Source organism: Salvelinus namaycush, chromosome 41 (genome assembly GCF_016432855.1).
Source record: "Salvelinus namaycush isolate Seneca chromosome 41, SaNama_1.0, whole genome shotgun sequence".
Classification (NCBI taxonomy): domain Eukaryota; kingdom Metazoa; phylum Chordata; class Actinopteri; order Salmoniformes; family Salmonidae; genus Salvelinus; species Salvelinus namaycush.
In genome coordinates, this window is record NC_052347.1 from 13829957 (window position 1) to 13857708 (window position 27752).

The 27752-nt window shown below is 41.9% G+C and overlaps 1 protein-coding gene across 2 annotated transcripts; it reads left to right on the forward strand.

Moving 5' to 3' along the window:
• On the forward strand, window positions 1–27752 carry LOC120034151 (acyl-coenzyme A thioesterase 1-like). 2 transcript variants are annotated; one of them, XM_038980600.1, is made up of 4 exons: window positions 1–279; window positions 12046–12438; window positions 16646–16866; window positions 27643–27752. In XM_038980600.1, the coding sequence occupies exons 1-4, from the start codon at window positions 121–123 to the stop codon at window positions 27662–27664; spliced, it is 795 nt and encodes a 264-aa protein (XP_038836528.1). In that variant the 5' UTR covers window positions 1–120; the 3' UTR covers window positions 27665–27752. The 2 variants fall into 2 exon arrangements, with proteins under 2 accessions (XP_038836528.1, XP_038836527.1); XM_038980599.1 differs by lacking the exon at window positions 27643–27752 and adding an exon at window positions 1709–1914 and having other exon boundaries at window positions 208–343; window positions 16646–19158.

Consider the following 27752-nt stretch of genomic DNA (forward strand, 5'->3'; position numbering starts at 1 on the left):
CTCAAGGACGATAAAGGGGTCATCTTCAGAGCTTCCGCTCTGGTCGCTGCAGATGCTAGCGGACAGGTGGACCTGTGTCGCTCTCCCTCTCTGGGCGGCAGCTACACGGGAGTTGAATCCATGGGCTTGTTTTGGGCCATGGCGGCCGAGACTCCACACAGCAAACTGTTAAAAAAAAATGTTTTGGGTTCAATGACGGTTGACATAGAAGTGCTGCATGGGGACACAGGTGAACTCTTGGCCACAGAGACCAACGAGAGGCGGTTCATGGCGGAAGGGGTAAGGAGAATACCGTTGGGCATGAAAGAAGGGAGAATTCGGGGAGTCCTCTTTCTACCACCCGGTTAGTAGGCAATTCAAAATGCCCTGAAGTGGGAAATTATATTTTTGTGTCTACGGGACCAGGATTAAGTTCTAACGCTTCGAACACACCGACTGCGTCATTGCGTTTCGATACACCAGAAGTACATTCATTTCCAATGGAACGCTGCATTTGCCTTGCAGCATTGCGTTGCAGATAAATCGAACGTATGCATCAAATTGTATGAGTGGACTTGACAGAAAGTAGCAAAATATGAATGTAGATTTTTTTTGTTGCACACATTCAGTAAAAATTTGGGATTACATAAAAACAGTTTGATTGCATAATTTCTTTACATTTTTTATTTATTTATTTGCCAAGTATATTATTTATTCGATGACATCCTCAAATTAATTGTGAGAGCCTATAATATAATTTCCCTCCAATGCAGTTTTGGAGCGAAATGCAATAATAAATAGTCAAGATAGGCAGAGTAGGCTCTTTCAACAATGAGACCAACGTTGAGGAAGGTGGTCTTGATCGCGCTGTTGGGCCGGGACCAGCCCCGCCGAAAGCTAGCTAACGCTAACTAGCCACATCTAGCACAAGCTCACTACTAAACTGACCTGGCAATCCTACTATCGTGGACACTTGTCTCCAAGCAGCATTTTTTGTGTTTATGTCCCTGTAGCTGTCAGCAGTTGTGTCAAAAAGACACGGTTTTGAGGATATTGCGAAAATGATTCTCTCCTCCATGTGTCCAACCGCATGCGACCATTTGCAAAAGGTACCTGCATCAGTATAGTTGCCTAGCTGCGCAAAATGTTATGCAGCAGTGATGCAATGACGCTGTCGGTGTGTTCGAAGCGTAAGGAAATATAAATCCATAGATTTGTATGTACTGTATTCATACCTGTTTAACGAAAGTGCCTATATTATGATTGAAAAGTGTTTGAATATTTTGTTGTGAGCTCTCCTAAGAAAAGCACAAATTACAGTTTAGAAGGCCTATAAGCTTATGCCTTGATTACACGGACAGCGTCATTGTATTGTGCAAAATGATACGCAGCATCATCTGGATGTGTGTGCAACAAAAGTTCAATATTCACCTTCTACTACCATTTCTGTCAAGCCCTCAACACATTCAGTTTGATGCATACGTTCATTAAATCCAACGTATGCACCACCCAGAACGCACTGCAACTGCCTCTGCAACGCAATGCTGCAAGGCAAACTTCAGGTGTACCAAAATCAAATGACACTGTCGGTATGATCAAGGCATTAGATAACAAAGCTTACTTTGCATTGCATAGGTTTTATATACGGTAGGTAGGCCAGAAAGCATCTCCACCTGCAGTGAGTGACAAAACAGTCCTACATTTCTCTGTTATTCCCCCATCCTCACAGGGCAGGGTCCATTCCCCGGTGTACTGGATGTGTATACTCTGGGTGGAGGTATATCAGAGGTTCGAGCCAGTCTGCTGGCTAACAAAGGCTTTGTGGTTCTGGCTCTGGCCTACTATGGCTTCCAGGACCTGCCCAGAACCTTGCCCAAATACTTTGACCTGGAGTACTTTGAAGAGGCTATCACTTTCCTGAGGCGACAGCCACAGGTTAGTGGAGGAAGAAAATCAGCGCCCATACTCATAAAACATCTGATTATAGGAGTGCTGATCTAGGGACAGGTTCCTCATGTCCATATAATGTCCAGCACTCTTAATTCAGACACATTGTGAATATAGGCCATTTGTTCCATGAGAAGAAAATGTCACCTTGAGGTTCCTCTCACTATGCTTCAATATTTTGTTAGCTGTGTAAATGCTACTATCTAGTGGCTTCTGTTTGCTCTACACCAGGGGTTCTCCAACCTTTTGGGGGCGGGGACCCCATTTGTGTTAACAAATTCATCAGGGACCACCTAACAGAGGTGAGACCAAGTCACAATTTTGAAAGTCCTAAGCAAGTCTAACTTTCGAGTCTCGAGTCAAGTCTCAAGTAATAATGGGGAAGTCTCAAGTAAAGTTCCAAATTCAATAGCTCAGGTCAAGTCACAAGTCCCTAATTTTGGGTTTCGAGTTCTTAAGTCAATGGTTAAGTGTTTTATGCCAATTTCATTGCAATTGCAATACATCAGTGATTTTTGACCCACGTTTGACAAACTGCATCCCCTCTCCCCCCCACTACAAAAATATTTTTTGGGACTGGTGATGCAGAGGTGGCACCACAGGTTCTAGAGTGGTGGGGCAAATTGTTTCCCCTGGGGCTTTTCCTAATCTGGTAACCTAATCAAATCAAATTTTATGAGTCATATTCGCCGACTACAACAGTGAAATGCTTACTTAACGAGCCCCTAACCAACAATGCAGTTTCAAAAAAATATAGATAAGAGAGAAGTAATTAAAGAGCAGCAATAAAATAACACTAGAGAGACTATTTACAGGGGGTACCGATACAGAGTCAATGTGCGGGGGCACCGGTTAGTTGAGGTAGTATGTACATGTATGTAGTTATTAAAGTGACTGCATAGATGACAGCAGAGAGTAGCAGTGGTGTAGGAGGGGATGGGGGGGGGGGGGGGGGGGCACTGCAAATAGTCTGGGTAGCCATTTGACAAGATGTTCAGGAGTCTTATGGCTTGGGGGTAGAAGCTGTTTAGAAGCCTCTTGGACCTAGACTTGGCGCTCCGGTACCACTTGCCGTGCCGTAGCAGAGAGAACAGTCTATGATTAGGCTGACTAGAGTCTTTTACAATTTTTAGGGCCTTCCTCTGACACCGCCTGGTATAGAGGTCCTGGATGGCAGGAAGCTTGGCCCCGGTGATGTACTGAACCATACACACTACCCAATGTAGTGCCTTGCGGTCAGAGGCCGAGCAGTTGCCATACCAGGCAGTGATGAAACCAGTCAGGATGCTCTCGATGGTGCAGCTGTAGAACTTTTTGAGGATCTGAGGGCCCATGCCAAATCTTTTCAGTCTCATTATGGGGAATAGGTTTTGTCGTGCCCTCTTCACGACTGTCTTGGTGTGCTTGGACCGTGTTAGTTTGTTGGTGATGTGGATACCAAGGAACTTGAAGCTCTCAAATTGCTCCACTGCACCCCCGTCGATGAGAATGAGTGCGTGCTTGGTCCTCTTTTTCCTGTAGTCCACAATCATCTCCTTTGTCTTGATCACGTTGAGAGAGAGAGGTTGTTGTCCTGGCACCACACGGCCAGGTCTATGACCTCCTCGCTATAGGCTTTCTTGTCGTTGTCGGTGATCACAGTTGTGTCATCAGCAAATATAATGATGGTGTTGTAGTGCCTGGCCGTGCAGTCATGAGTGAACAGGGAGTACAGGAGGGGACTGAGCACGCACCCCTGAGAGGCCCCTACTCCTCAATGCCATTGGAAGAATCCCGGGAACATGTTCCAGTCTGTGCTAGCAAAACAGTCCTGTAGCTTAGCATCTGCTTCCTCTGACCACTTTTTTTTATTGGATCTAGTCACTGGTGGTTTCCTGCTTTAATTTGTGCTTTTAAGCAGGAATCAGGAGGATATAATTATGGTCAGATTTTCCAAATGGAGGGTGAGGGAGAGCTTTGGATGCGTTTCCGTGTGTGGAGTATAGGTGGTACAGAGTTCTTTTTCCTCTGGTTGCACATATAACATGCTGATAGAAATTTGGTAAAACGGATTTATGTTTCCCTGCATTAAAGTCCCCGGCTACTAGGAGCGCCGCCTCTGGGTGAGCGTTTTCTTGTTTGCTTATGGCGGAATACAGCTCATTCAATGCTATATTAGTGCCAGCCTCTGACTGACTGTGGTGGTATGTAAACAGCTACAAAGAATACAGATGAAATCTCTCTCGGTAGGTAGTGTGGTCTACAGCTTGTCATGATATCCTCTACCTCAGGGGAGCAATAGCTCGAGATTTTCTTAGATATCGTGCACCAGCTGTTGTTTACAAAAATACATAGACCGCCGCCCCTTGTCTTAACCAGACGCCGCTGTTCTGTCCTGCCGGTACATCGTATAACCAGCCAGCTGTATGTTGATTTTGTCATCGTTCAGCCACGACTCCGTGAAGCATAAGCTGTTAGTTTTTAATGTCCCGTTGGTAGTTTAATCTTCCGTGTAACTTTTTGATTTTATTGTCCAAAGATTGCATATTTGCTAGCAGAATGGAGGGAAGTGGGGGTTTATTCCATCGCTTATGAATTCTCAGAAGGCAGCCCGACCTTCGGCCCCTTTTTCTCCACCGCCTCTTACGCAGATCACAGGGATCAGGGCCTGTTTCAGAGGAAGTAGTATATCCTTTGCGTCGGGCTCGTCAGAGTCATGAAAGGAAAAAAAGGATTCTGCTAGTCCGTGGTGAGTAATCGCAGTCTTGATGTCTAGAAGTTAATTTCGGTCATAAGAGACTGTAGCAGCAACATTATGTAAAAAAATAAGTTATAAACAAACAAAAAAAAATAACTATCGGCTGGGGGCACGTAAAACGTCTGCCTTCTTCTCCGGCACCATCTTAACCAGGTATAAATCAGGAACCTATAGGGCAGTGTTTTCCAAACTCGGTCCTCCGGACCCCAAAGGGTGCACAGCTGATTCAAAAGATCAAATCTTGATGATTAGTTGATTACTTGAATCAGCTGTGTAGTGCTAGGGCCAAAACTAAAACGTGCACCCCTTGGGGTCCCGAAGACCAAGTTTGAGGAACTCTGATGTATGGTCTGACAGTGATTTTTCTTTAGTAGTTGTAAAAAGGCATTTACAGTACATTCGGAAAGTATTCAGACCCCTTGACTTTTCCCACTTGTCATGTTACATCCTTATTCTGAAATGGATTTTAAAAATTGTATCCTTCATCAATCTACACACAATACCCCATAATGACAAAGCGAAAACAGGTTTTTAGACATTTTTGCAAATATATTAAAAATAGAAACATACCTTATTTACATACTGTTGAAGTTTACATACACCTTAGCCAAATACATTTAAACTCAGTTTTTCACAATTCCTGACATTTAATCCTAGTAAAAAATAACCTGTTTTAGGTCAGTTAGGATCATCACTTTATTTTAAGAATGTGAAATGTCAGAATAATAGTGGAGAGAAGGATTTCTTTCAGCTTTTATTTCTTTCATCACATTCCCAGTGGGTCAGAAGTTTACATACTCACTTAGTATTTGGTAGCATTGCCTTTAAATTGTTTAACTTGGGTCAAATATTTCTGGTAGCCTTCCACAAGCTTCCCACAATAAGTTGGGTGAATTTTGTCCCATTCCTCCTGACAGAGCTGGTGTAACTGAATCAGGTTTGTAGGCCTCCTTGCTCGCACACGCTTTTTCAGTTCTGCCCACACATTTTCTATAGGATTGAGGTCAGGGCTTTGTGATGGCCACTCCAATACATTTTGCCACAACTTTGGAAGTATGCTTGGGGTCATTGTCCATTTGGAAGACCCATTTGCGACCAAACTTTAACTTCCTGACATGTCTTAAGATGTTGCTTCAATATATCCACATCATTTTCTTACCTCATTATGCCATCTATTTTGTGAAGTGCACCAGTCCCTCCTGCAGAAAAGCTCCCCCACAACATGATGCTGCCACCCCCATGCTTCACGGTTGGGATGGTGTTCTTCGGCTTGCAAGCATCCCCCTTTTTAATCCAAACATAACGATGGTCATTATGGCCAAACAGTTGTATTTTTGTTTCATCAGACCAGAGGACATTTCTCCAAAAAGTACGATCTTTGTCCCAATGTGCAGTTGCAAACCGTGGTCTGGCTTTTTTATGGCTGTTCTAGAGCATTGGCTTCTTTCTTGCTGAGCGACCTTTCTGGTTACTTCGATAAAGGACTTGTTTTACTGTGGATATAGATACTTTTGTACCTGTTTCCTCCAACATCTTCACAAGGTCCTTTGCTGCTGTTATGGGATTGATTTGCACTTTTCGCACCAAAGTACGTTCATCTCTAGGAGACAGAACGCGTCTCCTTCCTGAGCGGTATGACGGCTGCGTGGTCCCATGGTGTTTATACTTGCGTACTATTGTTTGTACAGATGAACGTGGTACCTTCAGGAGTTTGGAAATTACTCCCAGGGATGAACTAGACTTGTGGAGGTCTACAATTTTCTTTCTGCGGTCTTGGCTGATTTCTTTAGATTTTCCCATGATGTCAAGCAAAGAGGCACTGAGTTTGAAGGTAGGCCTTGAAATGCATCCACAGGTACACCTCCAATTGACTCAAATTATGTCAATTAGCCTATCAGAAGCTTCTAAAGCCATGACATGATTTCCCGGAAATTTCCCAAGCTGTTTAAAGGCACAGTCAACTTAGTGTATGTAAACTTCTGACCCACTGGAATTGTGATACAGTGAATTATAAGTGAAATAATCTCTGTTAACAATTGTTGAAAAAATGACTTGTGTCATGCACAAAGTAGATTTCCTAACCGACTTGCCAAAACTATAGTTTGTTAACAAGTGTAGAAGGTGGAAAGTTAAGTTCCTCGACGTACACATCACGGACAAACTGAAATGGTCCACCCACACAGACAGCGTGGTGAAGAAGGCGCAACAGCACCTCTTCAACCTCAAGAGGCTGAAGAAATTTGGCTTGTCACCAAAAACACTCAGACTTTTACAGATGCACAATCGGGAGCATCCTGTCAGGCTGTATCACCGCATGGTACGGCAGCTGCTCCGCCCACAACCGCAAGGCTCTCCAGAGGGTAGTGAGGTCTGCACAACGCATCACCGGGGGCAAACTACCTGCCCTCCAGGACACCTACACCACCCGATGTCACAGGAAGGCCAAAAGGATCATCAAGGACAATAACCACCCGAGCCACTGCCTGTTCACCAGGCTATCATCCAGAAGGCGAGGTCAGTACAGGTGCATCAAAGCTGGAACTGAAAAACAGCTTCTATCTCAAGGCCATCAGACTGTTAAACAGCCATCACTAATATTGAGTGGCTGCTGCCAACATACTGACTCAAATCTCTAGCCACTTTAATAATTAATAATTGGATGTAATAAATGTATCACAGTCACTTTAAGCAATGCTAATTTATATAATGTATACATACCCTACATTACTCATCTCATATGTATATACTGTACTCTATACCATCTACTGCATCTTGCCTATGCCGTTCGGCCATCGCTCATCCATATATTTTATATGTACATATTCTTATTCATTCCTTTACACTTGTGTATAAATAAGGTAGTTGTTGTGAAATTGTTAGATTACTTGTTAGATATTACTGCATGGTCGGAACTAGATGCACAAGCATTTCGCTACACTCGCATTATCTGCTAACCATGTGTATGTGACCAATAAAATTTGATTTGACAAGAAATTTGTGGAGTGGTTGAAAAACGAGTATTAATGACTCCAACCTGAGTGTATGTAAACTTCCGACTTCAACTGTAAGTATTCAGACTCTTTGCTATGATACTCGAAATTGAGCTCAGGTATATCCTCCTTCCATTGATCATCCTTGATGTTTCTACAACTTCATTGGATTCCACCTGTGGTAAATTCAGTTGATTAGACATGGAATGGCACACACCTGTCTATATAAGGTCCCACAGTTGACAGTGCATGTCAGAGCAAAAACCAAGCCATGAGGTCGAAAGGAATTGTCCGTAGAGCTCCGAGACAGGATTGTGTCAGGCATAGATCTGGGGAAGGGTAACAAAAAATGTCTGCAGCATTGCTGTTTCCCAAGAACACAGTGGCCTCCATCATTCTTAAATGGAAGAAGTTTGGAAACACCAAGACTCTTCCTAGAGCTGGCGGCCTGCCAAACTGAGCAATCGGGGGAGAAGGGCCTTGGTTAGCTCCAGTGTTCCTTTATGGAGATGGGAGAACCTTCCAGAACGACAACCGTTACAGCAGCACTCCACCAATCAGGTCTTTATGGTAGTGGCCAGACAAACCACTCCTCAGTAAAAGGCACCTGACAGCCCGCTTGGAGTTTGCCAAAAGGCACCTGAAGACTCTCAGACCATGAGAAACAAGATTCTCTGGTCTGATGACACCAAGATTAAACTCTTTGGCCAGAATGCCAAACGTCACATCTGGAGGAAACCTGGCACCATCCCTACGGCGAAGCATGGTGGGGATGTTTTTCAACGGCAGTGACTGAGACTAGTCAGGATTGAGGGAAAAGACCTGAACATTAGCTGTGCAGCGACGCTCCCCATCCAACCTGACAGAACTTGAGAAGAATGGGAGAAACGCACCAAATACCGGTGTGCCAAGCTTGTAGCGTCATGCCCAAGAAGACTCCAGGCTGTAATCGCTGCCAAAGGTGCTTCAACAAAGTACTGAGTAAAGGGTCTGATTACTTATATAAATGTGATATTTCAGTTTTTTTTTTTTTTTTTTTTGTTGCTAAAATGTCTAAACCTTATTTGTGGTATTGTGTGTGGATTTATTTCTAAACATTTATTTGGCATTATTTCTGGAGGTGGAAATTAGATATGAGATTTTGTGAGCATTTTTATTTTCATTCATTTTGGTGTAGAATATACTTTAAAAAAGTCACAGTAACTGAGCTTCTCGGTCCTTATACATAGAAATTCCCCCAAGGAGAATCCCGGACCCTAAGGGGACAGGAATTGGTCAAACCCGCAGTTTAATACTTTTAATCAAATTGAAATAAAATTGTCACATTTTATTGGCCTCATACACATATTTAGCAGATGTTATTGCGGGTGTAGCAAAATGCTTGTGTTCCTAGCTCCAACAGTGCAGTAGTATCTAACAATTCACAAATCTAAAAGAATGGAATATATAAAAATTGGGATGGGCAATATCGTAGTGGCATTGACTAAAATACAGTGGAATAAAATACAGTATATACATATGAGATGAGTAAAGCAGTATGTAAACATTATTAAAGTGACTAGTGTTATTAAAGTGACCGACGATTCCATGACTATGTATATAGGGCAGCGGGGTTGAGTAACCGGGTGGTTGCCAGCTAGTGATAGCTATTTAACAGTCTGATGGCCTTGCGATAAGAGCTGTTTTTCAGTCTCTTGGCTCCAGCTTTGATGCAACTGCAATGACCTCGCCTTCTGGATGTTAGCGGTGAACAGGCCGTGGTTCAGGTGGTTGATGATCTTTTTGGCCTTCCTGTGACATCGCGTGCTGTAGGTGTCCTGGAGGGTAAGCAGTGTGCCCCCGGTGATGCGTTGTGCAGACTGGACCACCCTCTGGAGAGCCCTGTGGTTGCGGGCGGTGCAGTTGCTGTACCAGGCGGTGATACAGCCCGACAGGATGCTCTCAATTGTGCATCTGTAAGAGTTTGTGAGTGTCTTAGGGGCCCAGACAAATTTCTTCAGCCTCCTGAGGTTGAAGAGGTGCTCTTGTGCCTTCAACACACTGTCTTTGCGGGTGGATCATTTCAGATTGTCAGTGATGTGTACGCTGAGGAACTTGATGATTGAGTTGGAGGCGTGCATGGCCACTCTGTCATGGGTAAACAGGGAGTACAGGAGGGAGCTGAGCACGCATCCTTGTGGGGCCCCAGTGTTGAGGATCAGTGAAGTGGAGATGTTGTTTCCTACCTTCACCACCTGGGGGGCGACCCGTCAGGAAGTCCAGGACCCAATTGCACAGGGCGGAGTTCAGACCCAGGGCCCCGAGCTTAATGATGAGCTTGGAGGGAACTATGGTGTTGTAAGCTGAGCTATAGTCAATGAACAGCATTCTTACCTAGGTATTCCTCTTGTCCAGATGGGAAAGGGCAGTGCGATGGCGATTGCATCTTCTGTGGATCTATTGGGGCGGTAAGCAAATTGAAGTGGGTCAAGGGTGTCAGCGAAGGTAGAGGTCATATGATCCTTAACTAGCCTCTCAAAGCACTTCATGATGACAGAAATGAGTGCTACGGGGTGATAGTCATTTAGTTCAAACTTTTGCTTTCTTGGGTACAGGAACAATGGTGGACATCTTGAAGCAAGTGGGGACAGCAGACTGGGATAGGGAGAGATTGAATATGTCCGTAAACACTCCAACCAGCTGGTTTGCGCATGTTCTGAGGACGCGGCTAGGGATGCCGTCTGGTCCGGCAGCCTTGCAAGGGTTAACACGCTTAACTGTCTTACTAACGTCGGCCACGGAGAACGAGAGCCCACAGTCCTTGGGAGCTGTCAGTGGCAGTGTGTTATCCTCAAAGCGGGCGAAGAAGGTGTTTAGCTTGTCTGGGAGCCAGATGTTGGTGTCCGCGACGTGCTGGTTTTCCCATTGTAATTGTCTGTAAACCCTGCCACATACGTCTTGTCTGAGCTGTTGAATTGCGACTCCACTTTGTTTCTACTGACGTTTTTCCTGTTTGATTGTCTTGTGGAGGGAATAACTACACTGTTTGTATTCAACCATATTCCCAGTCACCTTTCCATGGTTAATTGTGGTTTGCGCTTTCAGTTTTGCGCGAATGCTGCCATCTATCCACAGTTTCTGGTTTGGGTAGGTTTTAAGTCACCGTGGGAACATCATCCCCTATACACTTCCTGATTAACTCCGTCACCGTGTCTTTGTATACGTTAATGTTATTCTCAACATCAAAACAATCTTGAAGCATGGATTCCGATTGGTCAGACCAGCATTGAATAGACCTTAGCACTGGTACTTCCTGTTTGAGTTTCTGCCTATAGTAAGGGAGGAGCAAAATTGAGTCGTGATCTGATTTTGCAGAAGGGAGGGAGTGCAGGTATCTTGAAAGGGGGAGTAGCAGTGGTCTAGTGTTTTTCAAGAGCGAGTACTACAATCAATTTGTTGATAGAACTTAGGTAGTGTTTTCCTCATTTGCTTTGTTAAAATCCCCAGCTACAATAAATGCGGCCTCAGGGTATGTGGTTGCCAGTTTGCATATAGTCCAGTGTAGTTCCTTTTTAGGGCCGTCGTGGTATCGGCTTGAGGCAGAATATACACGGCTGTGACTATAACCAAAGATAATTCTCTTGGGAGGACCTATGGTCGGCATTTGAAGTGTTCTAGTCGGGTGAACAAAAATATTTGAGTGTCTATGTTATCACAATCACACAATGAGTAGTTAATCATGAAACCTAAACCACCGCCTTTTCTTCCCGGAGAGTTCTTTATTCTTGTCTGCGTGATGAACTGACAAGCCAGCTAGCTGTAAGAATGGGGACAGTATATCCTGAGAGAGCTATGATTTAGTGAACCAGAGTATGTTACAGTCCCTGATGTCTCTCTGGAAGGAGATCATCGCCCTGAGCTTGTCTACTTTATTGTCCAGAGACTGAACATTAGCGCGTAATATACTCGGAAGCGGTGGATGGTGTGCTTGCCTCCTGAGTTGGACTAGACGTACACTTGGAGCAGTCTCTGGGATGAGTTCAATTGCCCTGGGGGGTAAGAACAAAGGCTCTAATTTGGGAAGTCGTAATGCTGGTGGGTTAGCGCCGCTCTGATATCCAAAAGTTATTTCTGGCTGTATGTAATAACACAAAAAATGTTCTGTGCTAATGTAAGAAATAACACACAAATAAACAAAATACTGCAAAGTTGCTTAGGAGCAAGAAGCAGAGCTTCCATGTCTGTCGGGGCCATCATACTCTATCATTAACAAAATGATCCTCTTTCCTAAAACCTTGATGGTCATGACTTTCTACATTTAAAGGGGAGGTTAACTTGGCCCCAGACAATCGATCTGGTATGTATTTTTTTGCTTTAACCCCTGGGACAATAAAACATATTTTGTTTTTATAGGTACAGGGTCCAGGAATAGGAATCCTGTCCATCTCGAAGAGTGGGGATCTGGCTCTGTCCATGGCCTCTTTTCTCTCTGGCATCTCAGCCACAGCCTGGATCAACGGCAGCAACGCTAATATGGTGGCGCCACTGCACTACAAAGACCTCATCATCCCTTCCATCACGCCTATCGTTGAGAACGTCACCTTCTCACCGTCCGGCATCCTCGACATCCGAGACACCTTACCGGACCCAGAGACTGAGGGGAACCGCGGTTCTGTGATCCCAATAGAACGTTCCAATTCTAGGTTCCTCTTCGCTGCCTCTGAGGACGACAGAAACTGGAACAGCTGTCTCTTCGCCCAACAGGCCGCCGCCCGGCTGAGGCATCATGGGAAAGAGAACTTTGAGGTAAGGAAATAAACCTGAACACAAACATTTTGATAGCAAAAATGTAATCAAGTACTACTAGATAAACACATGATGTTTCAGCCTAAACTGCCTTTACTCAATAGCAGGGGTTAAAACTGAACTTATTCTTCCAATAGTTTCGTTCTGAACAGAACCTCTATTTATTTTGTTCCGTTCCATTGTTCCGACCAGCATAATAAAGTTAGTTCACTGAATTGTGTACTAGCTAGATGCTTATGGAGGAGCGGCTAATATGGAGGAACATTGAGCATCAGAGTTGTCTCAATGACGTGATAACTATAGTATTCTTAACTAGCTGGCAGGCAGACACTGAAAGGCAGAGACACCATTTTGATTTGAATGAGACCTTCCATACATACAATGCCTTCAGAAAGTATTTATACCCCTTGTCTTATTCCACATTTTGTTGTGTTAAAGCCTGAGAAAAAGCAGAAACCTGCACACTACTCCTGCTAGTATCACTGCTCTTTATTTAGCTTATCAGCCTCGAGTCCTTTGTCAGAGCCTGAATTCAAAATGGGTTAAATGTATTTTTTTCCCTCACCCATTTACACACTTAAAAAAAAAAAAATGCAAATGTATTGAAAATGACATACAGATATCTCATTTACATAATTATTCACACCTCTGAGTCAATACATGTTAGAACAGTCGTCACCAACCTTTTTTGAGCCGAGATCACTTTCAAAATGCAGGCTGAGATCTACCGTTCATGTTTTTTTTAAATCATGACTTAAACATAAGCCTATGCAACATTAACCTATTAAAAGCAGTTATTTGTGCAGTATGCTATAGGCCCAATACATTATCACTTTGCTGTGAACTCGAGGAAGCAGCAGACATGGTGATCTAAGCAATCCGAATGGCTAGCGGTAGGCCTATAGGTGCACTTGATTTACTCTCCGGTTTGTACCTTCAGACACTTTGAAACGGTTCAAAATGGAAACAGTGGTGGAAAAAGTACCCAATTGTCATACTTGAGTAAAAGTAAAGATACCCTAATAGAAAATGACTCAAGTGAAAGTCACCCAGTAAAATACAACTTCAGTAAAGTTATTTGGTTTTAAGTTAATCAATTACCAAAATATACTTCAATCAAAAGTAAAAGTATAAATCATTTCTAATTTCTTATATTAAGCAAACCAGATGGCACACTTTTCTTGTTTTTTAAATTTATTTACAGATAGCCAGGGGCACACTCCAACACTCAGATATAATTTACAAATTAAGCATGTGTGTTTAGTAAGTCTGCCAGATCAGAGGCAGTAGGGATGACCAGGGATGTTTTCTTGATAAGGGTGTGAATTTGACAATTTTCCTACCTGCTAAGCATTCAAAATATATAATTTTGGGTGTCAGGGAAAATGTATGGAGTAAAAAGTATATTTTCTTTAGGAATGTAGTGAAGTGAAAGTTGTAAAAAATGTAAATGGTAAAGTACAGATACCAAAAAACTACTTAGGTACATTAAGGTATTTTTACTTAAGTACTTTACACTACTGTGGAAACACTTTGTCTACCCGTTGCACAGGGCAGCTGAATCAATTGCACCTACTGCCAACAGTGCAAGACAGAAAAAAGCAGGAATGCAAGGCTTTATCTATTTTGTTTTCGTAGAAAATGTTATAGAAAATCTACTAGGAATGCCTTGGCGATTGACTGTTTGGTGACCACTGTGTTAGAAACACATTTGGCAGCAATTACAGCTGTGCGTCCTTCTGGGTAAGTCTCTAAGGCCCCGATTCCGACCCGAGTTAAGCGCCCGTAAATAGAACATAATTACTTTTTTATGTGATTTTTCTCTCTATGCATATTTGGACCTTGAACTTTAGCATGAGAATAGCATGCTATTCACCAACTATTAGTTTGAGGTCGTGCCATTCATCTACTGCCATCACCTCGTGTTTCCGCTTGATAATGCACATCCCCATGTCGCAAGGATCTGTACACAATTCCTGGAAGCTGAAAATGTCTCCGCTCTTCCATGGCCTGCATACTCACTAGACGTCACCCATTGAGCATGTTTAGGATTCTCTGGATTGACGTGTATGACAGCATGTTCCAGTTTCCGCCAATATCCAGCAACTTCGCACAGCCATTGAAGAGTGGGACAACCTTCCACAGGCAACAATCAACAGCCTGATCAACTCTCTGCAAAGGAGAGGTGTCGCGCTGCATCAGGCAAAATGGTGGTCACACCAGATACTGACTGGTTTTCTGATCCGCGCCCCTATTTATTAGAAACATTCATTCATGTAAAAGTGTTTTGAAACATATACTATTCTTATTTACAAGAAGGTACTCCAAAATGACACTACATTATTTACCATTTTGTTTCAATAGGGCACAAAATCATCTGGAACACAACCAAAATAAACAGAAAATGCATCCCAAAATGTTTAATCATTATGGAACTCAGACCACATGTAGCAGGTTAAACCTGGAGCGTGGTGCATGGTTCACGACGACTGGACCGTTGTCATCCAGTTTTGTGATTAGTGAGAATTGGGGTAGAATTATTGTTCAACGCCTATTTTTATTTTTTTTGCCTTCCAATATTTTATAGATTGAACTTGAATATGACAACTTTCAGGATGGATCAAACCTATTTTTTTATTAATCAATATATTTAGTGCGTAAAGACTCTCCAAACAAGTTTGGATTTTTATTCATACAAACTTTCCTAACATTAAAATGTGCCTTAATAATCTACAAAGTCAGAGTATTTTCATTTTTTTGTTTTTTTCATTTATTTCACCTTTTATTTAACCAGGTAGGCAAGTTGAGAACAAGTTCTCATTTACAATTGCGACCTGGCCAAGATAACGCAAAGCAGTTCGACACATACAACAACACAGAGTTACACATGGAGTAAAACAAACATATTCAATAATACAGTAGAAAAATAAGTCTATACAATGTGAGCAAATGAGGTGACATAAGGGAGGTAAAGGCAAAAAAAAGGCCATGGTGGCGAAGTAAATACAATATAGCAAGTAAAACACTGGAATGGTAGATTTGCAGTGGAAGAATGTGTAAAGTAGAGAGAAATACTGGGGTGCAAAGGAGCAAGATAAATAAATAAATACAGTATGGGGCTGAGGTAGTTGTTTGGGCTAAATTATAGATGGGCTATGTACAGGTGCAGTAATCTGTGAGCTGCTCTGACAGCTGGTGCGGGAGATAAGTGTTTCAGAGATTTTTGTAGTTCGTGCCAGTCATTGGCAGCAGAGAACTGGAAGGAGAGGCGGCCAAAGGAAGAATTGGTTTTGGGGGTGACCATGATCCCATATGTTATTTCATAGTTTTGATGTCTTCACTATTCTACAATGTAGAAAATAGTAAAAAATAAAGAAACCCTTGAATGAGTAGATGTCCTGTGGTGGAATTATTGTAATCAAAAAGAGACTTTTAGATTTCTTCAAAACAATCAAACTTTATTATTTAATTACTGCAGTAATGGAGCTGGTCAGTAATCACCCCTGGAGGTGATCACTAGGAACTCAACGAGCTGGTTTGAGCCACAGCATTTTATAGCAAAGCCCATCCTCCTTCAGTCTACATGACACACAACAGATGTATGGAATGGGTCATAAGGTTAAGATTTGTATGAAAGATACTTAAAATTCACAAATGACAGTATTTGCTGTAAAAAACTGTCCTCATTGTGTAGAGACCAGGGTCTGGCCCCCCAACTCCATACTGGAGCCATCTCCCCCTGGTACCCCAATACAGAAACATTAACTCATGCTCTGGAATGCGGTATCACCCAAAGACATCGTACATCTCCTGTCAGTGTTAAATCTCTGAGAGGCCCACTTTCAGTTCACACAATACAGTTATAAGAACCCTCTATTCTGTTGCATAAAACAACCATTTGCTGCAGGTACAGTATTATAACAATCTTGTAATTTTGCTCTCACAGTCCAAACTTCTGACTGGTACTGTACTATATACATTTTACAGACACAGTATATTTTTACAATAGTTATCTTTTGTTTGTTTTTAGACCCATCCTTCAGCGACCCTCAACCCCTCCCATTCAATTTTTTTCTATTTGCCGTATATTTTAAAACTGCTTTTTCAGAAACAGCTCATTGTTGTATCCGTCTTTTCTTAAATGCTTTTCACTGCACCTTGACTTGGCGTTGGTTGATGTTCTGTCCTCTTGTCATTTCACCACCAGGTGGTGATGTACCCCAGGGCGGGGCATTTTCTGGAAGTACCCTACATGCCCCACTGCCCGTCAGGCTTCCATTCCGCGGTTGGTCAAGTGGTGGTGTTTGGGGGAGAGGCTAAAGCCCACCATCAGGCTCAGCTGGACCTGTGGAGGAGGGTCCAGGAGTTCTTCAGGAAACACCTGGACAGGAACAACACTGCCCAGAAAGCTATGTTATATACTAGAGGGTAAGACAAGGGTTTCCGTTAGGAACATTTGGCACCGGACAACATAACCGGGAAGATTTTAATTGACCAGACATTGAGAAATGTACTGGACATCCGTATGCATTCAGATCCGACTACAAAGAGAGAGGGAAAGAAACTGCCGACCTGGCGAGGCCAGTGCCATCAATAAACGAGGGATAGCCTATTGGCCAAATGAGCCACATTTTAGTTGTCCTTAACAGCCTATAACAAATTACAAAAACACTTCAGTGTTTTAGATGTGTAGCATAAGCAAACATGTATGGCCTATTGTTTTATTGGGTTTTACTTCCCTAAAACATTTGTCCACCTCACGGTTCAGCTGTCGGGATATTTGAGCACTAAATGCATCAGGGCATTGCATGCATATGCCTATAGGCTTAGACGTCCACCGTATTATATGAATATTAAAATAAAAAAAAACATGTAAAATAAGAGAAACTTATTCCTTGCCCCAGAGACGGAGAGAGATGTGGCATGCTGCGACACCTCCATGCATTTGTCAGATGGTTAGTGTCTGCAAGAGATAGGTGTACAGAAGGAAGCTTATTCATTCATATTTTTTTATAAAGATACTCCTATAAACAATATAATGATTAACTCTGGTAGGCCTAAAATGTTCTTCCTCACATAAACTTCAACTGTCAGTCGGTTGGAGCGTCGGTGCGCTCTGCTTTCATAGTCCTGCAGCAGCCAAAGTTTAATAGGCCTAATAGCCGCACCAAACTTTAACAAAGGTTTCTAAACTTTATTAGGGAAATATCAAAAGTCATTGTTTGTAGAGAAAATATGAGCAGGCTATTATATTGCAGTAAACACACCATTATACATTATATGATTTGGCCATTGAAAAAATAAAATAAAAATGTAACAGAATTTAAACACACTTGTGAAGCAATTACCAACAAACGCTAGTGCCTACCGTACCCAACAAATGACAGCAATAGGCTAATAATATTTATTTTACAACAGGCCCACTTTTTAACCTATTTTAAACTAAATACGAAGCACACACAGATCGGACTTAAAACGAAAATGTCTCAACAGAATTATACAAAACACGTTTTACATATTTCAAGAACTGGTTTAGATTAATAAATAGGCCTACACTAATATCCATATACAATAATAGAGTAATGATAAAACAAATTATTATAAATAAGAAAATAAATACAAGTTCCAAAATAGCGAGTTGCACAGGAGCCTGCATTTGGACGTGCCAACGTTCTTCTAATCTTTGTCTACTACAATATTAAAACTTGGTCACACAGAGGACATTCCCCTTGTAAGCTTTTCACTGTAGACATACTTTTTCCCCCTCTAACTTTCATTTGACTTAATAACCGAAGAAGGATAGAAAGAAATTGGTTAATCTCCGCACTATTGAGCAGGGCCGGACTACCGCATTTGGGGCCCAGGGGCACAACATTTTGCCATGGTGCTGAGAAAAAAATTAGCTGTTTTTTATAATGCTATTCTACACACTTTGTTTGGAGGCTAAAATAAAATGTTGCAGTTTTAACGGTAATTTTCTGCAATTCTACACAAATTGCTATCATATGCTGTTCGGTAATCTGTCCCTGCTAGTGACTAACAAAATCAATGGAGCCCTGTGTTATTCAGCCATGATTACTACAAGTTTACATAGCTGGCAAGACTAATTTACCAATCTAAAAATTGTTAGCTAACATGGCTAATTGAGTGACTGACATATTAAAACTGCTGATGCACAACCAAATTGCACCTTGTGTATTTTACTGAGGGTTGCAAAATTATGGGAACTTTAAAACAAAACAAAAACATGGTTTTACAGATATCCTGGTTGGAGGATTCTGGATTTCCTGCTTATTCCCTCCTGATTCTGGGAATCTGTTTTGGAAATTGATCTGTGGGCGTCAAAATTAATTAGATGTTTTTGTTACTGCTTCTCAAGAGGGACAAACAGTAATATTGCAGTTTTTTCTAGTTTATTTTAAGGGAGTATGCGAGGCACAAACGTTCGCTTTGCAGAGTTCTGCTAGGAACAAACCAAACCTACTATGCAGGCTTCTTAAAGGTTAGGGTTAGGTAAGGGTAGGAACGTCCCAAGGACCCCGGATGGCACTAACCACAACCAATAATGCGAGAGGAGGACCCCACATAAGATAATTATTGTAGTAGGGTTGAACATTTTGGGGAATTTTTTAGAGGTGGAAACTTTCCGTGGGAATAACGGAAATATATGCAAATTAATATTAATACCATTTTAAATGTAGATGTTTTTTGCATTGGATTATATTTACCATATCATATGGAGACAAACATAAACCTTTTACCTAATCATAAGTAGACAGAATTGCAAATGATTAAATCCTTCCAATAGAATTTTATTTTATTTTATTTAGTTACAAATTGAACTTTAATTAAATGAGTTGACTCTTCACATGGAATGATTTCACTGAACAACAAAAGAAAGGGAATATTGAATGATCCCCAATGATCCATAGCGTCTCCCAAAAATGTTTTCAACATACATCTAAAATTATAGTCTAGAAACTAAAGCTTTGGTTGTCTTCCATGCTTCCATGTCTTCTCCCTGGATCTCCTCAATGTCCACCACTTGAACATCAGACTCTGAGGCCTCATCTTCACTGTCACTTCACTTTCCAACCATGTTGAGGATGGCTTGTTGTCAGGCTCAAAAAGCCTCAAATTTGCCCAGATGCCCACCAATTTTTCTATCCTTGCATTGGTCAGGCTGTTGCGTGCTTTGTTGTGTTTGTGTGTTCCCAAACAAGGACTAGTTGCGCTCTGAGGCGGCTGATGTTGGTGGGATTTGGAGGATGATGGAGGCAATGGGGGAAAGAGCCTCAGATCCACAAAGTCCCTTCCACCAGGTGGCTGATGAGATATGTTGGCACGACTGCCATATTGCATCTCCATCCCAAATCTCTTGCTTGGATGTGTACTTCGCCAGACTGCCAAGAACCTTGCCCTCATCCAGGCCAAGGTGGCGAGACACTCTAGTGATGACACCATGGGCCTTGTTGATCTCTGCACCAGACAGGATGCTCTTGCCAGTATACTTGGGGTCCAACATGTACGCTGCGGCATGTGTGGGCTTCAGGCATAACTGCAGTTTCCTCTGCTTGGAGCAACAGTGAAGTGGGCAGGGCAGTATGGATTTCTTCTCTTACATCTGCAAGCAGTCTGAACATCATGGCATACCCTCAATCCGTGCAATGGCTACTGCTATAGGTTTCAGTCTGATTAACACTCTCTCCCAAAATACATCATCCAGGAGGATCCTCTTGATGGGGCTGTCCATATCGGCAGACTGCGGTATGGCCATTTCTTGGAGAGACTGCTTCCCCTCCAGGAGACTGTCAAACATGATGACAACACCACCCCAACGGGTGTTGCATTGCAGCTTCAATGTTGTGCTCTTATTCTTCTCACTTTGCTTTGTGAGGTAGATTGCTGCTATAACTTGATGACCTTTCACATACCTAACTATTTCCTTGGCACTCTTGTAGAGTTTATCTGTTTTCAGTGCCATGATGTCCTTGAGGAGCAGATTCAATGCATGAGCAGCACAGCCAATGGGTGTGATGTGAGGGTAGGACTCCTCCACTTTAGAGCAAGCAGCCTTCAGGTTCCCAGCATTGTCTGTCACCAGTGGGAATACCTCCTGTGGTCCAAGGTCATTGACTGCCTTCAGCTCATCTGCAATGTAGAGACTGGTGTGTCTGTTGTCCCGTGTGTCTGTGCTCTTGTAGGATACTGGTTGAGGGGTGGAGATTATGTAGTTAATTATTCCTTTCCCACAAACATTCGACCACCCATCAGATGATTGTAATACAGTCTGCATTCTCTATGATTTGCTTGACCTTCAGTTGAACTCTGTTGAACTCTGCATCCAGCAAATGAGTAGATAAAGCATGTCTGGTTGGAGGGGTGTATGCTGGGCGAAGAACATTCAGAAATCTCTTCCAATACACATTGCCTGTGAGCATCAGAGGTGAACCAGTTGCATACACAGCTCAAGCAAGACATTCATTAACAATTCTCTGACTACGTTCCTCCATTGAGTCAAAAGAACTTCTGATTCCAGGAGGACCATGAGCTGTTGCTATCGATAAGGTGTCTGATTCATAATTTTCACCTCGAATAGAAGTAGAGGGACTGTTGTCAGAGGTTGCTTGTTGTGAGCGCTGAGGGAGCTTTATGCACTTGGCCAGATGATTCTTCATCTTTGTTGCATTCTTCACATATGATTTGGCACAGTATTTGCAAATGTACAGAACGCTGTTTAGAAGTGTGCAAGATCTTGAGAATCAGCTGTACATGTGATGGAAGAATGCACTGTGCATGCAGAGGGTTGCAATTCCATTGAATTAGGGATAGTTTAACCAAAATATGTGCATGCAGAGGGTTGCAATTCCATTGAATTAGGGATAGTTTAACCAAAATATGCCACAAGACCTATAATTGCCTTGTGTATCCCACAAAAAAGTTCACTGTTATAAGCTAACTTTTTTTGATGAATTTAAGCAAAATTCTTAAGCTTAACTTCCCATGGAAAATTCCCGACCATTTGCAACCCTAGGTACGTGTCATCTTAATTCACAAACACTAACAGGTACTGAGGAGAGAGATTGTGTTATTTGTGTGAAATATTTCTATTCTGGGATAGTTGTTCACTGAAATGCTATCATTAGTTGCTTATGCTACTACAGTGTAAATAAATGTCTTGTGCTTTCCGTTATAATGTTAGGTCAAATTCACAGGGTAAAGTGAAGGATTAGCCAATCAGTGGCTAAAGACCACCCACTTGCCTTGATTTACATATCCCTTTTATTTTGAATAAGACCATGAAATTATGAAATAGATCATGTCATACAGCGCCATTACTGAAGTGATAAATGTTATAATGAAAAATTCCATTGGGAAATACAATGTGTCATTATGAAATAAAATATGGTAAAATTTATATAGAAAAGTGACACTATAAAATATGATTTCATAATAATCCATCCAACCGTTTCCAAAAGCACATGCTCATTATTTTTCAACCAGGATTATAATATGCAGAGTCTTTGACAATGACCAGTATTCATTATTCAAACTTTTTAATTAAAACAAATTTGCGTCATTCTCTCCTCCTGTTTTTAACATTATAAGCAGATGTATCGTGCACACCAGAATTCGTCTGGTAAATAATTTGGGGGGATTTTGACCTAAGGCCTTGACTTTATCCTAATGAGTCCTTCACAGTATGCAAATGGTCGCCGCTACCGTCTATCAAATAGTAACATGCAGTTGTTAAAACATATATTTGTGTGTGAGTAAGCAATAATCATCTCTGGGGTTGGCAGCTGTCTCCTTCCAGCTTTGGCCTCCTGTTGCAACTGTTACTTTAAGTTAGATTTAGACCACAAATACCACATGTCCCTTTTAAAACGCAGGTGCCTTTCTATTTTTTCTGTCATTGCAAAGTTACACAGAATGTGCTCAGGAAGAGGGGGAAGAGTTTAGATTGTATATCCTATGTGTTTGTGCCTCAACTTTTCATGAAAAAACACATGTTCCAGTACTGTGTAGTTTACAGATACCTAGTCCTTTGATGTAAAGATATGATGCTAGCAAAAAGTACATTCTATGTATACACAGAACACTCCCCCTCAGTTAAAAAGAAATGGCAAAGTGTTTATTTAAAAGTGTTGCAGTTTGATTTACTGGTACTGTAAGGTCAACTTTGATACTTTTAATATAGGTTTCTGCTAAACTAGCATTATGTACCCAATGTCATCAATACATTATGGACTGTATTCATGAAGGACTCTGATTATCAACCCCCAAGGGAAATCATCTCTGTGGAATACCTCAAATAACAAAAAAAGATGATGGTAGTGTGCTACTCTATGGCTTGCTCTGGTAAAGCAGTGAAATAAAAAATGTTTAAGCTAAACATGGAGAGAGAATTTTCCAATGTGGTTTTCTGTGAAGAAGTTAACATCATCCTAGATGAAGTGGGTGACAGAGACCATCTGGTTGCCTGAGTCATAGCTATGCCGTCTGCTTTAGGAACAAACAATCCCTTAGCAGAGAATACAATGCACTGTCATTGTCATTGCATTACGCTACTATGACATCTGGCGCTAAAATATGACCAGTGGCAAGGAGATGGCGCTCACACACAACTCACTGTGCGATCAATCATCCATTGTGTTTCAAAACCCATGGTAATAACTGTAAATAAATACTATGGTAGTCATTAACCCAATCAGAGTTGAATTCTCCCTCAATACTTTAGTCTGTGGCACAAATGAGTCTGACCTCAGTAAATGCTCTTCTATATCCTACTGTGGTGGATGTACCTGTCTGTCTGTGTCACTAGTGATGATCTGGTACTCCTCAGGGTGGTAGCAGACACTTCTAACCAGAGTATATCGGCTGCTTCTATTTGTTTCACTATTTCACTGTTTCACTGTTAGTATTTGATTATATTTGTTAAACTATTAATCCTTTCTTCATATCAATAGCATTGTAACCAGATTCTGTTATGAATAAACATGAGCCAAGGCGTGTAATACTTGTGGTTTTTGAAAACGTTGTTTATCTGGTAGGCCCTAACAGTGCAGTGGTTTCATGCCCACTAATTACCTTCTAAGGCATAAAGGTATCTATAATCAAATAATTTGGTGGGTGCTTATTGTCCTATTTCATGCATGTACAAGCGTGTATTAATATGCATGTGTGAATTGGAAATGTGTAGTTTTGCATATCCCAACTCTCCTTGAGACTCCCTCGGAAAGTGGGGTCACGTCCAGGGTCTGCCATTATCAACGGCGACCCTATTTGTACTTTGTAATGCTCATGGTTCTTTATCTCCATCGTTGTTGTTTATCTCCATGGTGCTTTATCGTTTTCACCCTCCCCTCCCCCGCTGGCAATCCTCTTGCAGCCTCATTCCAGGCTGAAAGAAAACAACACAAAAGTCAATGACTGGGAGAAATACAAACATGAATGCCTGACAGAAAGTATTGTTTTTCTATCATCCGAGTTCAAAATGGCACAACTGTTGTTGCCCAACTAAATCACCACCAGAGGAGTAAACAGAGGAATGTATTTGCAATTCCAGACAGCAGACGCGGCTGATAATAGAAAGCCCCTGAGTTTCTGCTGCTAAGAAATGGAATGGGAAATCCACCACTGATGATGCTCCTGCCGTCAATCATGAATTCCACAGCGTTGCAGCCAGGTCATGTTGGGCACAGTGATATGTAGCACTTCTTTAGAGGTTTCCGTATGCCACATCCAGATGTCATTCTCAGAACGTGGCAAAGAGCTCAGATGAGCCACTGTGAGATATACAACATATATATAAGTTAAAGCACTTATCAGTCCATAATGAATCGATCAAGCTATTGACCATGACTATGAAACTTTGGAGGATGTAGTATCTTGCTTCTTAGATTGTTGGTACCTGACACCTGACCTGACAAGTACGTTTTAGAATTTAATTGTAACTTAGAATAACATTACTGGAATGCACCTGGCGTATATTACCGGAGGCTTTTCCGAGCACGGTTATATGGCATACATCTGAACGGATGGCATAAAGCAAATCCTGTATTGAGTCAATACTGCCATCTATTGGGAAACATAATACTTAACATAAATATACCAGGTTACTAATTGATTGTATAGCCCCCTCTACTGGTGTCAATTGGCTTCAAAATGAACAGCCAGTCGAGCAGAAACAGTTTCCTATTTGCATTCAGTAGGGGACTGAGCCTGCACACATGGAATGTGATGCTGTAAATGATGTGATCTTTTAGCTTGTTGTGTCATTTGCCATTGAAGGTCCACATTGTTCACGGCGCTGTTATGACTGGTGGTGATCAGGTGATGAGCTCCTCTTTGAAGTCAGTGCAGTTGAAATGGTAGATCTGTGTCACTTCTGTGCCCACAAAGAACTGGTGACCATCACCACAGGGCGCCATGGATGTCACACCTTCTCCAGCTGAACCTTCCTGCCAAAGAGTAGAAACCAAAGACTACATGTACAGGTAGTATTCATTGAGTAGTACAGTGGTCCATTAGATGCTTTTAGAAGATGCACACAGGATTACTGAAGTGAGAGAATAACTATAAAAGTGAATAAAGACCTCCATTCCAGACACTTGACTCACTTGATGTGTTTGAAGTTGGATGAGGATCCTGAACAGAGGGAACATGACATCTCCTGAGCCGACAATATGTTGCCAGTCTTCATCACAGATTGTGTTCACCCAATGTAGACAACAAGGGGCAATGCATGCTGAGTTCTGAGGTTTGTACTGCAGTCTATCTAACTAAGCCAGATATTAAACTCCTCCTACTGTGTTCCTTTTTTGAAGCCACCTTGCTGAACTTCTATTTCACTGGGCCACGGCCCATTAAGAAGCTTAGTCTTGAGATTGACATTCATGATATCTCCACTGGTGCCACAGTAGAAATAGCTGCCTTCCTCAGGGATCTGTATCAAGAACTAACAAGTTATTCAGGCTGCAAACTGCTGCAAGACTTACTGCAGTATGCTGAGGAAATGACGCTCTCACAAAGAATCATACTATTCACGTGTTTAAATGTATCAGGGCTCTACAGTGCGACTTCATTTCTTTGTGTGCCTACATTTTTCAACTTCGGAGCACATGTACTCCTTGTATGAAAGGTCAGCATAGAGCCCTGTGTATAGCCATGTGTTCTGATGTTATAATTACCCAAATGCATTTCACAATTGTTTTCAGCTACCCTGTCTGACATTCAGTGTGTGTAATCTTGTGGGGAAGATCAAGTTCCTAAACAGGGAGAGTGTCACTACAAGAAGATCATGCAGATCCGTATAGGCCTTTAGTTGTGACATTTCATTAGAAGGTGTGCCAAGCCAAAATTATACAAAAATAGCTCTATTTAGATATACATACTGTTCTGCCTATACAAAGATGTTGTCACTTATGTTGCAGAGTAAGGCAGTGACCACCCCTGTGGGCTGAGGCCGGACTTACACAGAAAACAGAGAAGCCATTTATTTTACACACCACTATATGGAAATTATAGACACACAGTTATTCAGTTAAAATGTATGAATATGACTATTTGTACCTATTATATTATAACAGAGGATCTGAGTCAAATGTCAGTATTTCACAAAGTTTGACAAAACCTGCCATCATCGTGACCCCCAAGAGTCACCAGGTACTTGACATTGAGGGGAGAAGGCCAATCCTCCCACTTAGGCTTTGTGGAGCTGCAGGTGAGCATATATTCCTCTCTTGGCAAAGTCCCATATTATAACATCATCCTGTTCAAAGAATGATAAAGACCAGCTAATTATCAGTTTTCTGCCCATCCATTTTTCTTTCCTCTGCATTAGTCCATTACCTTGAAACCCATGAAAGTGACCTGACCATGAGGTACATACTTTCCACCTTTGGACACAGTGACACAGGAGACGTTGGTGTGGTCATGCATAAACTCCTGTTTCTTTTTTGTCAGGCTTTTGAGGATGATATTGCAGCCCAGTGGATAGATAAGGTGCTCTCTGTTAGAGTTTACTTTTACACCAAAGATTACATGACCTGGTAAACAAAAGACACACAGTGTATTTTGGGTAATGTGTTTGACTGAGAAAATTATTGCATCAACTGAAATTGTGTTGATGACTAGCTGCTGACTCGTTTTATGTTGCCATTTGGGCATGTCGTTTTGGGAAAACATCATTTTTTTTAGTCGATCTTCCCATTCTAAATCAACTAATATGGGAGCTTTAAGACTTTTAAATATTTTTTTACCATTATTTTAACTTTGTGCAACCAGTAGGAGTAGTAACACCAATGATGGTATGAGCATTGAGACATTTGAGGTAAATTAGGATTTTCTGAAATGGAGGCCACAAATGCTGAAATCTAAGGTCATTAATCCTTTAAAAATAATGTATCATTTTGAGGTCAGTTAAATTTCAGGCCAGTCAAGTTCTTCCACACCGATCTCGACAAACCATTTCTATATGAACCTTGCTTTGTGCACAGGGGCATTGTCATGCTGAAACAGGAAAGGGCCTTCCCAAAACTGTTGCCACAAACTGTTGCCACAGAGTTGGAAGCACAGAATCGTCTATAATGTAATTGTATGCTGTAGCGTTAAGATTTCCATTCACTGGAACTAAGGGGCCTAGCCCGAAACCATGAAAAACAGCCCAGACCATTATCCCCCCCCCCCCCCCCCCCCCCCCAAACTTTACAGTTGGCACTATGCATTTCGCAGTCCCGTTCTGTGAGCTTGTGTGGCCTACCACTTTGTGGCTGAGCCGTTGTTGCTCCTAGATGTTTTCATTTCAAAATAACAGCACTTACAGTTGACCGGGGCAGCACTAGCAGGGCAGAAATTTGATGAACTGACTTGTTGGAAAGGTGGTATCCTGTGATGGTGCCACGTTGAAAGTCACTGAGCGCTTCAGTAAGGCCATTCTACTGTCAATGTTTGTCTATGGAGATTGCATGGCTTTGTGCTCGATTTTCTACACCTGTCAGCAACGGGTGTGGCTGAAATATATATCTGCACAGTATGTTTGTGTATGGTTCTCATGATTTAGGATTGGGTGTTGAGGGACCACTTGTCACATTGTCCAAGGTGTGTTTGTGTTATGGTAAACAATGCATTTTCCTTCCAGATAAAGAGAGTAATACAGCTTTGAGAAAGACCCACCACTGACCAAATGTTTTTGTTTTCCAGTCCAACAGGAGTGCATCCCTGACGCCATCCGGTGCATGGACCTCCTGTGCCAGTGTGATCCGAGTGCGATAGTCCAGGTGTAGGGACTACAACAGATCGAGAATGTGGAT

Excerpts from the sequence above, each read along its gene's own strand:
- LOC120034151 (XM_038980599.1), top strand. The coding sequence starts at position 268 with ATGGCGGAAGGGGTAAGGAGAATACCGTTGGGCATGAAAGAAGGGAGA. Across the intron at positions 344-1,708 it reads AGTCCTCTTTCTACCACCCG|GGCAGGGTCCATTCCCCGGT; the intron begins GTTAGTAGGCAA and ends CCATCCTCACAG. Across the intron at positions 1,915-12,045 it reads TCCTGAGGCGACAGCCACAG|GTACAGGGTCCAGGAATAGG; the intron begins GTTAGTGGAGGA and ends TTGTTTTTATAG.